Source organism: Balaenoptera physalus (assembly GCF_965194825.1).
Source record: "Balaenoptera physalus genome assembly, chromosome: X".
NCBI classification, from domain to species: Eukaryota; Metazoa; Chordata; class Mammalia; order Artiodactyla; family Balaenopteridae; genus Balaenoptera; species Balaenoptera physalus.
In genome coordinates, this window is record NC_138903.1 from 104,317,850 (window position 1) to 104,334,341 (window position 16,492).

Genomic DNA, 16,492 nt, shown 5'->3' on the forward strand with positions numbered 1-16,492 from the left:
AGAACTTTCTCCAGTCGTGGAAGTGTTCTATACCTGTGCTTTCCAATATGGTGGCCATTAGCCACATTTAGCTGTTGAGCACTTGAAATGTGGCTAGTGTAACTGAGGAACTGAAGTTTTAATCGTAGTTAATTTTAATTCATTTTAATTCATTTAATCGCCACTTGTGACTAGTGGCTCTCACATTGGACAGAGTGGCCCTAGGCCATCAAATTGTACTCGAAAGAATGATGGAGTGTTCTTTTTATATGAAAACAAACAAGGATATATTGTAGAGTAGGATGCAAAATGCACCTGAATTTTGAAGTTAAAACAGGAGTTTTCCAAAAAATTGTGAGCTCAGTGCTGGCTGTTTCTGGCTTTGCTGCTTCTGCTGTTGCCACTTCTGTTGAGCCTCTCCGGAGCCTCAGGGCTGAAGCTCCACACACCTTCATACTGTTTGCTCTTCTCTGCTGTTGGGCATAGTCTGGTTGCAAATTTAAAAAGCATTATTCTAGTCCAGTGGTTCTCAAAATGTGGTTCCCAGACCAGCAGCATCAATATCACCTAGGAGCTTATTAAAAATGCTAATCATTGAACTTCACCCCAGACCTAAAAAATCAGAAACTCTGGGAGAGGAGTGTGCAGTCTACCCTCCAGGGGTTTCTGAGGCACGCTAAGGTTGGAGAACCACCGCTGGTCTCATAATTTTAAAACTTTCTATGAATCTTAGGTTTACTTGCAATTTTAGTTCATATCATTATACCTGCTCTGTCTCTCCCTTCCCTTTTCCCCCATCTGTTGTCATGCTTAACATCTTTTTTTCTATTCTTTTCCTTTTATTCTCACTAGAGGGGATTTCAATATTTACCTTACTGAAGGGTTTTTTGTTTTTTTTTTTTTTGTTTTTTTTGTTTTTTTACTATATGGCAGTTATGACCATACCTCAAATGTGGTTTAGAAAGGAGATGAAATATCTGGGTTGCCAAAATAAAATATCCTTCTTTTGAACCAGGAAACATATTTTACAAGACCCTGAGCATGTTAGATGCTGAAATCTCTGTTAGACCCAAACTAAGATGACATTTAATGCAGTCATCTCACCTTTAATTATTTAGGCAGTATTAGGTATTTTTAGGGTTAAGTATGATGGTTTTATCTAACAGTCAAACTATAGTGGTTAATTGTAGCCTGACGTGCTGACTTTTGTGAATGTTGTTTCAGGGTTCTCTTACATATCGTATCAAAGTGCCATGAAGAAGGCTTGGATAATTATTTAAGATCCTTCATAAAGGTTTGTGGAGTAAAGCTTTCTTTCTGAGCAGTTTGTCTTATGAGAGAATTTTGTTTTACAGCTCGTTTTCTTTGATTGTAGTATAGCTTCCGACCTGAAAAACCCAGTGTTCCTCAGGCCCAGCTGATACATGAAACTCTGGCTACTACGATGATAGCGGTATTGAAACAGTCTGCAGACTTTTTAGCAATAAACAAACTGCTAAAGGTAAGGACACAGGACACGGCAGGCAAGGAAAGCAGCCAGAGATATGCTTGTTTGATACCCTCCCATTTCACTTCTGGTCTTTCATCATTTCCTCATGTGACTTTCCTTTTCCTCACCACTTTACCTACACATCCTTTTCCCCCAAGTTCTCCACAGAACCTCCTTCATTCCCCTCACCCTCCCCACCCCATCCTGCCCACAGTCGAATGCGTAATGGAAAGAATTTTGGAGGAGATAGACCTGGGCTGGAATCCTCTATTCACTGCATAGTAGTTCTGTGTCCTGGAGCCCGTTATTTAGCAATCCTGAGCCTCCACTTCCTCATTTCTAAAATATAAGCAAAGCATTTAACATGTTTCTGGCACACAGTAGGCACTCAAATGGTGGCTCTTATTATTGTCATGTTTTTACTATTCCTGTTAATAATGGTAGAATTTCAATTTTGGGTATTTTAGGATGTATCTGCTTGAGGCTTCTCTGTACCCTTCAAATTACACTTAACACAAACACCTCTGCTACTTGGGCTGGCCCCAGTGTTGTACCAAGGGCAGGGTTGGGTCCCCCACTGGGTGCAGGCCATAATACGATTCATTGTCTATAGAGAATTTAAAAGCAGTGCTAAAATAAACTAAAAGTTGGTTTGCTCTTATCACCACACGTAGGCAAATCAAAGCAGTGTCAGTGATAAAATACCCTTCCCCACTGAGTTAAACATTCCCACCAAACAGCCTTTGTACATCACCAGCCAGCCCTAAGGTACACTACTACCTTTTTGCCAACACAATTTGAAGGTATCCTGTGGGACTTGGACAATTGCGATCACTTTAAAATGTTACTAAAGTTCAGAGACAAAATCCATAGTGATTCGTCAACCTCTGCTAAGCTTCAAGGATTTGGGTAACTATTAAAGATTGATTTGTATTTATTTGTTTATTTTAGTACTCATGGTTTTTCTTTGAAATTATTGCAAAGTCTATGGCCACATACTTGTTGGAAGAGAATAAAATTAAGGTAAGTAGGCTCAAGAATAATATTTAACATAGACAAAGAAGGCTAATCTTATTCACAGGTAGCCGTGACATGCAAATCCTCTTTTATATTTTAAGGGCTCTTAGCCCTTAGCTTTTTCAATTTTGCTTAAAACAAGCAAACAAACAATGGATGTATTGCAAAAATCTGACAGTTCATATGTTTTCGAAGTCTAATCGTCAGAGACTCTTCCACATAGATTGTTCCTGTGAGGTGTTTGCCATGTTAAATGCATTATCTTTGAAGCTTTCGCTTTGTCTTGTGGTTTTAAAATGTCTGTGTCAGAACATTCATTTGGAAGAAGAACAAGTACCAAATAAGAAAGAACCATTCTCTTAGAAAGGTCGAAGGCATGTACAAAGTTAAAAACACTTTATGTAATAATACATGTGTTCCTGGCATGTGCTGTATACATTTAGTTATATTTTTAAACTCTTTCGAAAGTACAAAGAAATTTTCTTAGCTATAGGAATTGAAAGCTAAGATTTGTGAAGTAAAAAATATTCACCTCATACTTATCATTTTTATCAGAATCTTCACAGAGCAGGTTTTCTGAAATTGAGATGCATGGATACATGTATACTTTGTGTGTCAGGAAAAACATGGAATGAAAAATGGATGTGTCTGTATCTCAGGAACACGATTCCAAAGTTGGGTTTAAATGACCTACTCTCGTTCATGATTTCAGTCAGTTATGGTATTAGAGGTCCAGATAGTTCCTATAATGATCTAAAGTATACACTGAACTAGCCATGTCATTTTTAAGTTGGGAGAAAAATTAAACTCCAGTTTAAAACACATTTTTATACAGAATGTATCTGAAAATAAAAACAGCAGTTGATTTAGATCTTTTGCAACTCTTTTTTCTATGCCTATTTAATTTAAGCTTCCCAGAGGCCAGAGATTTTCTGAGGCATATCATCATGTCTTACATTCATTGCTTCTTGCAATAATTCCTCACGTGACTATTCGCTATGCAGAGATTCCTGATGAGTCCAGAAACGTCAATTATAGTTTGGCTAGCTTCCTGAAGGTGAGTTAAAGGCAGCCAGAACATGGTAAGGAATTATTCTTCACCAATATGGTCTTTAAAGCCAAAGAAAAAAAATTACCCACTTTCTAGAGACTCAGCTAGGCTGCTGGAGAAACTTTTGACTGAATTAATCCATCAATTCAGTTAAACAGCCATGTTTGATCCCCCACCCCCAATGGTTAATTAATTAAATCAGAGGTCCCACATAGGTGGCTTAACCGGAAGGCACGTCTTGCTGGTTTTACATGGTGTTTCTCAAAAATATTAATTTGAATGCCTTTAGGTGGGGCATGTACTTTCTAGGTTGCCACAAACCCCACCACTCCTTAATATACCCCGACACTCTTTATACATTTAAATAGCTTCTCTGACCCTGTCAGCCTCTGAGTTTGTAACTCTTGAACTAAAGCACAGTCTACACATTGCTAATATAATCACCATCTACTTGTGGCTAATACATGTAAATGAAAATTGTTGATTTTGGTCAGTGAGACTATTTTGAGAGATATCAGAAACTCCTATATTTATGAAAGATAGCACATTTCTCGTTGTTGTATTTTGTTATTCTCCATATGTAAGGGGCAATGCTGGAATGCGATTGTTCTAGAAAGTGGGTAATAATAATATTTGATTTGTTGCAGAGAAGGGGCATGGATTTGTAATGCACTTAGTTTTTACTTCTTTCCACTCCCCATCTTCTCACAGCCTTTCATCATGTCTCAACCTTATCTTAAGAACCTCATAGTCAATAATCCACCCAAGCAGTTTTAGTATCTCACATACCCTTGTTTTCTTATTAAAAATTCACAACTAGGTTTCAGATCTCCAGAGCATGATTTTCTGATGTAAGACCTCTCTTTACCAGAAGTAAAATAAAGTTTTAACACTATTACATGAGCCCTTTTGCGTATTAAAAACCAAACATCCACATATCTTTTTAAAGTAAAGATGAGATTATTTGAAATATAAAATCTCCATTTCTTCCATGGAGTTTAAACTTAAAGTTTGCTATGTAAACGGAATAGAACATAGTCGATTTAATAGCAGTATTTACCTCATTCAAGTCAACAAACATTTGTCTGTCTTCTCTGTGAGAATCCAAAGATGTAAGAGGCTATCTCTGTAATTATATTCAAATACATGTACAAGATCAAGTGTGATGACTGCTATACTGAAAATACAAACAAAATACAATAGGAAAACAAGTAAGGGAGGGATTAGGACCAGGTAGTATGGACAGAGACTAGAAGAATAGTTCCCCAAGACAGGGTTGAGGGTGTTTCAGGTAGAGGATTCATGAGCAAAGATGAGATATATGCGTTCAAGAATTGTTCAGGGAGGAGCAAGAAAGTCATTGTGCAGAGTTTAGGATGTGTGGAGGTAGAGCTGGAAAGACCATCTGATGCCAGATGATGAAAGGCCTTGAATGTCAGGCTAAGGGATTTAGATTCTGAGCTATATGCCATGGAGCTATATACCAAAGATTTTGGAAGAGGTGAGGAAAAAGCCAGAGTCAAGGCAACCAGTTCCCCCTTGTCTGCCTGGCAGAGTCCATTCATCTTTTAGGCTCAGCTCTTTCCTAACCTTCCCACACAGGGCTGATCAACCCTTCTGTTGTTTACCCGTCCTTTACATACTTCTATAACTTTTTAGTGTGCTGTATTTTAATTATTTGTTTATTTGTCCTTACCATTGGACAAGGCTAAAGACCATATCTTATTCACCTTTGTATTTCTCTAGAATGTAATGCATTGTTTCAAACACAGTAGATCCTCAAAATGTTTTTGGATGAACAGATAAATATAAGCCTACCTCATTAATCCAGGTGAGAGGTGATGAGGCAGTGGAAGTTGAAAGGAGAGATGAGAAGTGAGATGCAAGTGGCTGATGAATCAAATATTGAGTTCCTTCTATTTCACAGGGTTACTGTAGGTACCATGGAGAGCATAAGAAAAAGAGATCGTTCCTATTGTCCTCTCTAGAGGAAAACAGGAAAATAATAAGGAAAATACAAGCTAGTGTAAAGTGTTTAAAGGGCCCTGTAGACCAAGGTGGTTAATGAAAATGGGCTTCATCATTGAAGAGTGGGCAGGATTATGTAGAAGCAGTGATAGAATTGCTAGCTAGACCTGGCATGAGCAGAGACCCGGAGGTGGGAATGCACAGTGCATCTTGAGTGGGTAATAAGTAGATGAGCTGTATTGGGAGATAAAACTGGAAAAGTAGGTTGGGACAAGATTGTGAGTGTCCTTGAATGCCAAGCTAAGGAGTTTGAAATTATATTAGAGGCAATAGGGAACTGTTGAAAGCTTTTGGGAAGAAAGGTGACATGATTAGGGCTAGGACTTAGAGATTAATCTGGAAGCAGTTGGATGGAAAGATTAGTGGCAGGAAGACAGGTTTGGAGGATAACTGCAGTTGTGCAGTTGCAAGGTAATGAAAGCATTAACCAGGAGAGTGATGGCAGGAAAATATGAACAACTAGTAGGGTTGTCACAGAGGAAGAATGTTTTGTAGGCCAAGACTTCACAGGACCCAAAGAAAAACTTCACTTTTGGCCTGAAATGTTCACATAGGCAAGCCCCACTAACCACCCTCCAGTTCACTTTGAGCTTTGAGAGTTAACCAAAATGAGGCAGTATAGCTAATAGATTACATATCGATATATATGCGTATATATGTTTATATACATATATGTGTATATATATGTATACATGTGTTTGTGTGTGTATATATATGTGTATATATATCTTAGTTTGAAAATTATACAGTTGAGTCCCAATTCCAATGATAAGTCATTTGCCCTTTATCTCTCTCTTTTTTTAAAAAATAAATTTATTTATTTTATTTATTTATTTTTGGCTGCATTGGGTCTTCATTGCTGTGCTCAGGCTCTCTCTAGTTGCGGTGCACGGGCTTCTCATTGCGGTGGTTTCTCGTTGTAGAGCACGGGCTCTAGGCGCGCAGGCTTCAGTAGTTGTGGCACGTGGGCTCAGTAATTGTGACTCGCGGGCTCTAGAGCGCAGGCTCAGTAGTTGTGGCGCACGGGCTTAGTTGCTCCGCGGCATGTGGGATCTTCCCGGACCAGGGATCGAACCCGTGTCCCCTGCATTGGCAGGCGGATTCTTAACCATTGTGCCACCAGGGAAGTCCCCCTTTATCTCTTTAAGGTCACCTAAATCTCTGAAAGTTTTTCTATTATCTGTAAAAGTGAGAATGTCATCCCCTTAATGTGGAAAAAATTTAAAAATTTTGGAATTTTAAAAGCTTGACAGACCTTTAGAATTATGTAACTAACTGTTCATTTTGATTTGGTTTCTATAGCGCTGTCTGACACTAATGGATAGAGGATTTGTTTTCAATTTGATAAATGACTATATATCTGGATTCAGCCCCAAAGATCCTAAGGTAAGTTATAAGGACATAACTGCAGTGGGTGTCAGACATTAGAGTGTGAGAACAGTGGTGACATTTATTCTTCTCTGGAGGATTTGGAACTGCTGTTTTCATTTAGGTGCTTTGACTAGAGTTATACCTCAAAGCAGGGAATAATGGATAGTGTTTTGGGGGTCCCCAATACTACCCCGTGTTTGATGGTTCACTAGAATGACTCACAGGACGTACTCATGGCTAAGATTCATTACAGTGACACAAAAAGGATGCTCAGTTGGATCAATAAGGGGAAAAGACATCAAGTGGAGTCCTTGGCAATCTACGTGCAGGCTTCCTGAGTGCCCTCCCTCCTGTGAAGGGTCACACAGAGCACATCCTCTCTCCAGCAGTGAAAATTGAGCCACATGTGTGCAATATTTCTCTTTAGGGAAGCCCATTTGAGACTCAGGGCTTAGAGGTTTTGTTGGGGGCTAGTTATGTATTTGAGGCTGGTCAAAATTTCCAGAGTCTTGGAAAGGACAGGAAAGCAGATGTTCACCATAAATCACATGGTTTGCACAGTGCTGAACAGGCTGGCACAGAAGGCACAGCCTTATCATGTAGGAAATGTTTGTTTCAAGATCTAATTTCCCACACCACAAAACAGAAAATCACAGGCCAATATCTTTGATGAACATAGACGCAAAATTCCTCAACAAAATATTAGCAAACTGAATTCAACAATACATTAAAAGTATCATACAACATGATCAAGTGGGATTTATTCCAGGGATACAAGGATGGGTCAACATCCACAAATCAGTCAACCCGATTCATCACATTAATAAAATGAAGGATAAAAATCATATGGTCATCTCAATAGATACAGAAGAAGCATTTGCTAAAATTCGACATCCATTTATGATAAAAACTCTCAACAGTGGGTATAGAGGGAACATACCTTAACATAATAAAGTCCATATATGACAAACCCATAGCTAACATCATACTCAACAGTGAAAAACTGAAAGCTTTTCCTCTTAAGATCAGGAACAAGGGGCTTCCCTGGTGGCACAGTAGTTAAGAATCTGCCTGCCAATGCAGGGGACATGGGTTCGATCCCTGGCCCAGGAAGATCCCACATGCCGTGGAGCAACTAAGCCCATGCACCACGACTACTGAGCCTGCACTCTAGAGCCTGTGAGCCACAACTACTGAGCCCATGTGCCACAACTACTGAAGCCCGTGCTCCACAACAAGAGAAGCCACCGCAGTGAGAAGCCCGTGCACCACAACGAAGAGTAGCGCCTGCTCGCCGCAACTAGAGAAAGCCCGCACACAGCAACAAAGATCCAACGCAGCAAAAAAAAAAAAAAAAAAAAAAAAAGATCAGGAACAAGACAAGGATGCCCACAGAAATTAGGCAAGAAAAAGAAATAAAAGGCATCCAAATTGGAAAGGAAGAAGTAAAACTGTCGCTGTTTGCAGATGACATGATAATACATACAGAAAACCCTAAAGACTACACCAAAACTCTGTTAGAACTAATAAATGAATTCAGTAATGTTGTATGATACAAAATCAACATACAGAAATCTGTGGTATTTCTATACACTAATAACAAACTATCAGCGAAATTAAGAAAACAATCCCATTTACAATTGCATCAAAAAGAATAAAATACCTAGGAATAAATTTAACCAAGGAGGTGAAAGATTTGTGCACTGAAAACTATAAGACACTGATGAAAGAAACTGAAGAAGCCACAAATAAATGGAAATATTCCATAATCATGGATTGGAAGAATTAATATTGTTAAAATGTTCATACAACCCAAAGCAATCTACAGATTCAGTGTATTCCCTATCAAAATTCCAGTGGTATATTTCACAGAACTAGAACAAATAATTCTAAAATTTGTATGAAACCACAAAAGATCCTGAATAGCCAAAACAATCTGAGAAAGAACAGAACTGGAGGTGTCATGCTCCCTGATTTCAAACTATACTACAAAAGCTATCATAATCAAAACAGTACGGGACTGACATAAAAACAGATACACAGATCAGCAGAACAAAACTGAGAGCCCAGAAGTAAACCCATACATATATGAACAATTAAGTTACAACAAAGGAGCAAAGCACATACAATGGAGAAAAGACAGTCTCTTCAATAAAAGGTGTTGGGAAAGCTGGACAGCCACATGTAAAAGAATGAAACTAGACCGCTATCTTACATCATAACACAAAAATTAACTCAAAATGGAGTAAAGACTTGAATGTAAGACCTGAAATCATAAAATTCCTAGAAGAAAACGTAGGCAGTAACCTTACTGACATCCTTCTTAGTGATGTTTTTGTGGATCTGACTCCAAAGGCAAAGGAAACAAAAGCAAAAATAAGCAAATGGGACTACGTCAAACTAAAAAGCTTTTACACAGTGATGGAAACCATCATCAAAATGAAAAGGCAGCCTACTGAATGGGAGAAGATATTTGCAAATCATATATCCATCAAGGGGTTAATATCCAAAATATATAATGAACTAATACAATTCAACAACAACAAAAACAATCTGATTTAAAAATGGGCAGAGGATCTGAATAGACATTTTTCTAAAGAAGACATACAGATGGCCAACAGCACATGGAAAGATGTTCAGCATCACTAATTATTGGGAAACGCAGATCAAAACCACAGTGAGACATCACCTCATAATCTGTTAGAATGGCTATTATCGAAAAGACAAGAAATAACAAATGTTAGAGAGGATGTGGAGAAATGGGAACCCTCGTACAGTGTTTGTGGGACTGTGAATTGGTGTAGCCACTGTGGAAAACAGTATGGAGATTCCTCAAAAAATTAAGAGTAGAACTACCATAATATGACCCAACTTTTCCACTTCTGGGTATCTATCCATAGAACATTAAAACGCTAATTCAAAATGATATGCACCCCTATGTTCACTGTGGCATCATTTACAGTAGCCAAGATATGGAAATAACCTAAATGTCCATCGATGGATGAATGGATAAAGAAGATGTGGTATATATGTGTGTAAGTGTGTGTGTGTCTTTGTATGTGTATATATATAAAATGGAATACTACTCAAAACAAAAAAAGAATGAAATCTTGCCATTTTACAACATGGATGGACCTTAAAAGTATTATGCTAAGTGAAATAAGTCAGATGGAAAGACAAATACCATATGATTTCACTCACATGTGGAATCTAAAAAGAGAAATGAACAAAAAAAACCCAAAACAAACTCATAGATACAGAGAACAGATTAGTGATTACCAGCGGGGAAGAGGTTGGGGGGTGGGCAGAATGGTGAAGGGGGGTGTAAACTGTATGCTGATGGATGGCAACTAGACTTGTGATGATGATCACTTTGTAGTGTATACAGATGTCAAATTATAATGTTGTATACCTGAAACTTATATAATTAAAAAAAAAAAATCCAATTTCCCAAATGCCAGCCAATGACCAACCGTGCAAGCAGGCGTTTTTAAGGCGAGCAGTCTTGGACCTGCTATGTTAGCTCTTTACTGCACAGGTCACATTTTAAGGTATGCCTGAAATACTAAACACTTCTGTTTTGAAAATTAATGTACTGTATTTAATTATTAAAATAGTAAATGACTACTAAATAGGAGTTTTTGTTTAATTTCTTTGTGTTTAGGTCCTGGCTGAATACAAGTTTGAATTCCTGCAAACAGTTTGCAATCACGAACATTACATTCCTCTGAATTTGCCAATGGCATTTGCAAAACCTAAACTTCAGCGAGTTCAAGGTATGTATTCGTGTTTTCCATCATTAGGGATTGTGTTTTCCTTTTTTTGGCTAGCGCTAGTATAGTATAACGTTTTCTAGTTAAACCAGTCAATCTAAAGGTAATGTCAGAATTGTTACTATCTGAAGATAGGTTTGTTAATGGTACTCGGCATTTCCTTCATAGTGTCAGTGGTAGTATTCATAGTATGAAGAAATTAGGTGTGTTACATAGATTGCTGCTTAAACACAGATGTCAGATACCAGTTAAATTGCTCTCTGTAGTACTGTTTGGACTCTTATGTGAGACTGAATTAAGAAAAAACCATATAAATACATTTCTGCTGAATGGAACATCAAAAGAGAAGTATAAAGGCAGAGTAAAATAGTGATATGTATGTATTAAATTGATGAAATGCCTTCAGTTATCTCCATTGCTAGTTTTATTGAATGCTTTGTTGTGTAGCACTATTCTTATGTTACTATGTTTTTTATTTGTCCCTTTTCTTTTCATATATTAATTAGATTTTTTTTCATTTGCGGTGGACCGTTTGACTTCAGTAGGTAGGTTTAACTCGGTTCACTCTAAAGTAGTTTGCTGTCTTTAAAAACAATTGATTTCATGAATGGCTAAGATGGATGGGGGCTTTGTTTGCTTTTTAAATCCTCCCTAGCCAAGATGAAGCTTTAGTTAATGTACCCAGAAAACCTAGGAGGTGGTGTATTTGTTAACTCTTAAAATCAGCTTGAGTGTTGATTGCTAGAAGGATCAACTTTAAAACACCGTCCTCAGAAAACAAGTTTTGGCTCAAGCCAGCATGGGGGCTAGAGGGTAGCTGTTCTTTAAGTGTGTCTCATCTCTGCCAGGCTTGCCTCCCTCCTCTCTGACCCTGCTTAATGACTGCTTGGCCACAGTTTTGGAGGTTGGCTGAAACTACCTGATTGGATTTATTCAAACCCCTGAAGTAAAAAAGCTTACTACCATTGTAAAGTCGACCCAGATAAGGCCACCTGGGTTAGTCCGTACTGGTTCCTGTGCATAGAAAGTGGTTGGGGTTCACAAAAGAGCATGACCAATGGCAGAAAGAATATCAGCTACCTTGGTCTCTAGGAGGGTAGCTGCTGAGCACCAGTTTCAGTGCTTGAATGCCAGCCGGTGAAAACGGAGAAAAAATATTTAAAAACCCAAGCACCCCTATTCAACCGCTCCCTTATTAGATTCTGAGCATGTATAGCTCCGATATTTCCCCCAGTATTTATTGATGGCTTGAGGAGTTCAGGGAAAAGAAGGGATGAGGGTTTAGGGTTAAATCTGATTTAGCTTTTATTAAGTCCTAACTGAATATATAGCATTATATTAAGTGCTGAAGAGACCAGAAAAGAAAAGGAAAACATATCCTTCAGCTTTATGGCCTAACTAAAATTAAAGGGTACGGGAGAGGAAATAAAGGTAGTAGAAATTTACCATAGAAATTACTAAACTTGGTCACGGTCTCTTCTGATTGTGACCCAATCAGTTTATAAGGCAAGTCCCAACCAGGATATTAGCAGCTGGGATTTAAAATGGACTGAGGATCTAAAAGGAAGTGAAAGAAATAGTTCAAAGCGGTAATTTTATGAAATAAAAGATTTGTATTCGTGTGATGAATTTGAGTGAGAGGCTGTTTTTCTTATTGTTCTTGTGCCCCATCGTATTGGGGCCAATATATAACATTTACTAAAACAGTCAATAGTTAATACTGTTACGGTGATTCAGTTGTCTAGTGTCTCTTCCTTTTCCTACTTTACAAATATAAACAGATAAGTGAATCAAGTATTGCTGTAGAGAATTACTCCAATCTGTAGTTGTAACTAAATCTCTTCAGATATGAAGAAATGTGTTAAAACATTGCCAAATACAGTATTCTTTCGTTCTAGGTTTTATCCTAAGATTTCTAAGATTTGAAAAGCATCTCGAAAAACAAAGAATTCTAGGGACTATTTTACCGACTGAAATTGTCATTAAGGCTATCATCTAGCCCAATGATGAGTGCTCGTATCTTGTAAAATTTTGCATGCTTTTTCTATATGACAAAAGAATTGTTCATATTTGTTAATAATAACAGTATAGTTCTTGCTAGCATGGTCACATATGACTAAGGAATAAATATAGTGCTTTAATGTTAAAGTAATTTTTGAGTATTTTTATAAATGGATTTTAAATTTCATTATGCTGCAGATTCAAATCTTGAATACAGTTTATCAGATGAGTATTGCAAGCATCACTTCTTGGTTGGTCTACTTCTGAGGGAAACCTCCATCGCTCTTCAAGACAATTATGAGATCAGATATACAGCTATCTCTGTCATAAAGAATCTTTTGATAAAACATGCATTTGACACTAGATACCAGCACAAGGTAAGGATGTTCGTATCATCATCAGTATCACATTAGTTAGTTTCTAAGAAGATTTTATGTTCAAGGTGAAGTTTTCAGTAAGGAACATAACGGGGGGATTGATGAATTTATTTTTACAAATACGTTTTGTTTCCGTTTCAAATGATTAGGTTTTAAAAATACTGTTCAGATAACTGTTGAAGAAGAACACTGGTTTTTCAAATCATGTCTAAAGAACAGCACAACTGCTTCATGATTTGTTACATAAACTAGAATTTTTTTTAAAAATCATATACGATTATAGCCATGTGCACTCTTTCAAATACACACCTTAATATATATCCTTAAATATATCTCCCTAAATAAATGCTATTATTGATTATTAAGTGATTAATAATGACACATTAAGTATGTCCAATATAAAATATGTAATATGAAGTTTTTCTTCTTACTGAAAAAATGTAGGTGTGGCTGTAAACTTTACATACATTACACACTGTCCGTGTGTGAAGGCCACAGCTGCAGTTGCTTTTTGCTGCACCTTTAACTTAATATATGGGGATGGAGGGTATATTCAAATCTTACTAACATTATACCCTATGGGCTTCAAAAAGTAGATGCCAAACTGTATGGATTTAGAATAACCTAACTTACTTACCTGGCTCAATGTAACATATTGTTTCATAATTAAGAATTTGTCCCTTTGTTTTACATTCAAATTTAAATAAAATTGTCATGTCATTTATTATTATAATTACTTTGGAAAGCTGACTTGGAGATGGATTTTATTCTTTTTCTACAGTATTCCCATTTGTCCTTAAAAAACAGAAAATGCCTGCCAGCTATATCCAATTATATTTCTTTAATTATGAAGATTTGTTTTACTTACAAATTTTGCTAGTTTTCTTCATATAATTCTATCCTAAAGTAGATTTAAACTCTTTAGCTTTCAGATGTTATTACTTACTGCAGTTTGCATTGTTTTTTCCACATTATAATTATAATAACATACTCCCATTTAGTGTGGTTTGCTTTATTATGTGCCACTTTTTGTGTGTGTGTGAATGTTGATACTGACTTAACGTAAGTTAACTGGTATAATATATCTAAATGAAAAGATATCTTAAAGTCATCCATTCCAACCAAGCTTTGTCAAAGCTTTAAGAATGCCAGTTACCACTGGGCTCTGTTTGTACCTAGTAGTAGCGGAGGAAAATGTCTTTAGCCATGATTTCAAAGAATTTGTGGGAAAAGTACAAAATGAAGTTCTTGTTCTTAAAGCAGGAAGTTGTATTTTTTCCCCTGCCTCCTCAGATGAAAGTGAAGGAATATCGGATTTCACTAGTGTCTTACCTAGAGGTAGAATTTTAAATATTTTATATCACATATTTGCACATTATTTACTTTTTAAAATTCTGAGAGCAGTATATGTACTCACACGCACACACACACATCACTGTTGTTGTCTGTAAATAACACTCTGCCTCTTTGAGTGTTTGAGGTTTTAGACTATGGGAAAGATTGAGATGCCAGCCTCATTACCCTTTCAGTAATTTCTAAAGCCCTTTCTTTGTTCAAAATCTTCTGACAGGTTTTAAGTGTGTATAGGATTCTCCCCAGTAAAACTTTGCTTCATGAACCTGCTTCATTCCCTTTCTCTGTTTGGTCCAAAGACTTCACAGGTGGCCTAAGAGGTCATTTGTCAAATATTGATACATTCACTTAAAACATGTTCACCATTAATGATGATGCCAGGGTGGGGGCAGAGAGGGGAGCTTTAAGCCCCTATAATTTCCATTGGGTCCCCCAAAGTGACCCCAAATAAAAATACAGTCAAGAAAAAAATTCTTCCTGTGGAAAGGCTGCTTTGAGACTCGATCTCCTAGTCACCGCCACCCCCCATTCCAGCCATGTTGCCCTCCGCAGCCTCTCCTCTAATGAAATTATGGAGATGTCACTGGTCCCTATTATGTGCTACTCAAAAACTGCTTTGGGAGCCCTCCTAATACCATGAGACATCTTTCCTACTCAGAACAAGAATATCCAACATCTAACATTTATTCTGGGGTCTGTATTAGTTCCTGTACCCACTGCAAGTGATGTTGACACCTAAGAATTGCAATTTCTGCTTGGACTGTGGGCAGATTTTTCTTTCCTTTTTTTTTTTTTTTTTTTTTTTTTACAGTAATCTTACACACATGGTAAAAAAAAGAATCAAAATGCCTCTCTCCCATTCCATTCCTTACCTCCATGCCTCAATTCATCTCTCCAGAAGCAACTACTGTTATCAGTTTCTTATATAAACTTCTATTTTATGCATGCACAAGCCAATATGCTATATATATGTATATATATAAATATATAGTAGAAACCATTATGCATTTTTCTTTTGTCACTTAACAATATAGCCTGAAGATTTGATCTACTGTATTTTTTTTAAATCTGCATAGTATTCCATCATATGGATATACCTTATTCTATTTATCTAAACTGTCTTCTGTTAATAGATTCTTAGATGGTTTTCTGTCTTTTGTGCAGACAAAACTTTTAATATATTTGCCCTGACTGCATGCTTGCCTGTGTTCCTGTTCACCTGAGAAAGGTGTAGTATCTCCTTCCCTAGTGATCACTCACTATCAGAGCTAAAATGAATTCCCATCGAGAAGCTATAATATTAATAATAGTAGCTAAAATTTATTGAGGACTCACTATATGCCAGGCACTGTATTAAACATTAGCTTACACGAATTAATGTCACTATTATTATCCCCATCTTACTAAAGAGAAAACTGTGGTTAAGTGACTTGATCACAATCAAGTAACTAGTAACAGGAGAGCTGGAATTTATGTGTCTAAAATTCAAAATCTGTGCTCTTAACCACTAGACTATACTACTGCCTCTCAAATCTTAAGTGGGACCCTGGAAAATTAGAGAACTGCCGAGAAAGGGTGATGATGATGGTGGAAACTGTTGAAATCAAAGCCATGTGAAGAATAAAGAAAAGTAGTAACAGCTATTTAGCCTTGTGAAGAGTGAATTAAGACAATTTGTGGTAATTGTCTCCAAATATTTAAAGGGTTGCCATGTAAAGTGGAAGTGGACTATATACCTAGCAGGTAGAACTTATACCTAGCAGGTAGAACTTACAAACTGCTAAAGGATTTTTCTAACAGAACCTCTGAAAGGGCTGGAGTGTTTAAGAAGTTTAAAAACTAACCATCTGTCAAGGATGTAGGTAAGGGCTGTTCCTGCCTTGAGCAGGAAATTGAACTAGATCAGTGGTTCTCAAACCTCAGTGCACATCAGCACCATCTGGGGCAGATTCCTGGGACCCAGCCCAGACCTACTGAACCAGAATCTCCTAGTGATAGAGACTATTACTGATTAGGGTTGTGTATTAGAAGTAGGTCTGTTAAGAGTTCCTGA

The 16,492-nt window shown here is 37.2% G+C and overlaps 1 protein-coding gene across 7 annotated transcripts in view; it reads left to right on the plus strand.

The window, feature by feature from the left end:
* DOCK11 (dedicator of cytokinesis 11) overlaps window positions 1-16,492 on the plus strand; it is a 190,509-nt gene that overhangs the window by 102,983 nt on the left and 71,034 nt on the right. For 6 of the 7 annotated variants that reach the window (XM_082445483.1, XM_082445485.1, XM_082445479.1 and 3 more), the window contains exons 25-32: window positions 1,204-1,273; window positions 1,355-1,480; window positions 2,420-2,491; window positions 3,396-3,542; window positions 6,867-6,950; window positions 10,600-10,711; window positions 11,215-11,253; window positions 12,908-13,086. In XM_082445483.1, the coding sequence (XP_082301609.1) occupies window positions 1,204-1,273; window positions 1,355-1,480; window positions 2,420-2,491; window positions 3,396-3,542; window positions 6,867-6,950; window positions 10,600-10,711; window positions 11,215-11,253; window positions 12,908-13,086 (829 nt within the window). The remainder of the gene's footprint in view (window positions 1-1,203; window positions 1,274-1,354; window positions 1,481-2,419; window positions 2,492-3,395; window positions 3,543-6,866; window positions 6,951-10,599; window positions 10,712-11,214; window positions 11,254-12,907; window positions 13,087-16,492) is intronic. The other variant, XM_082445481.1, reaches the window with a different exon arrangement.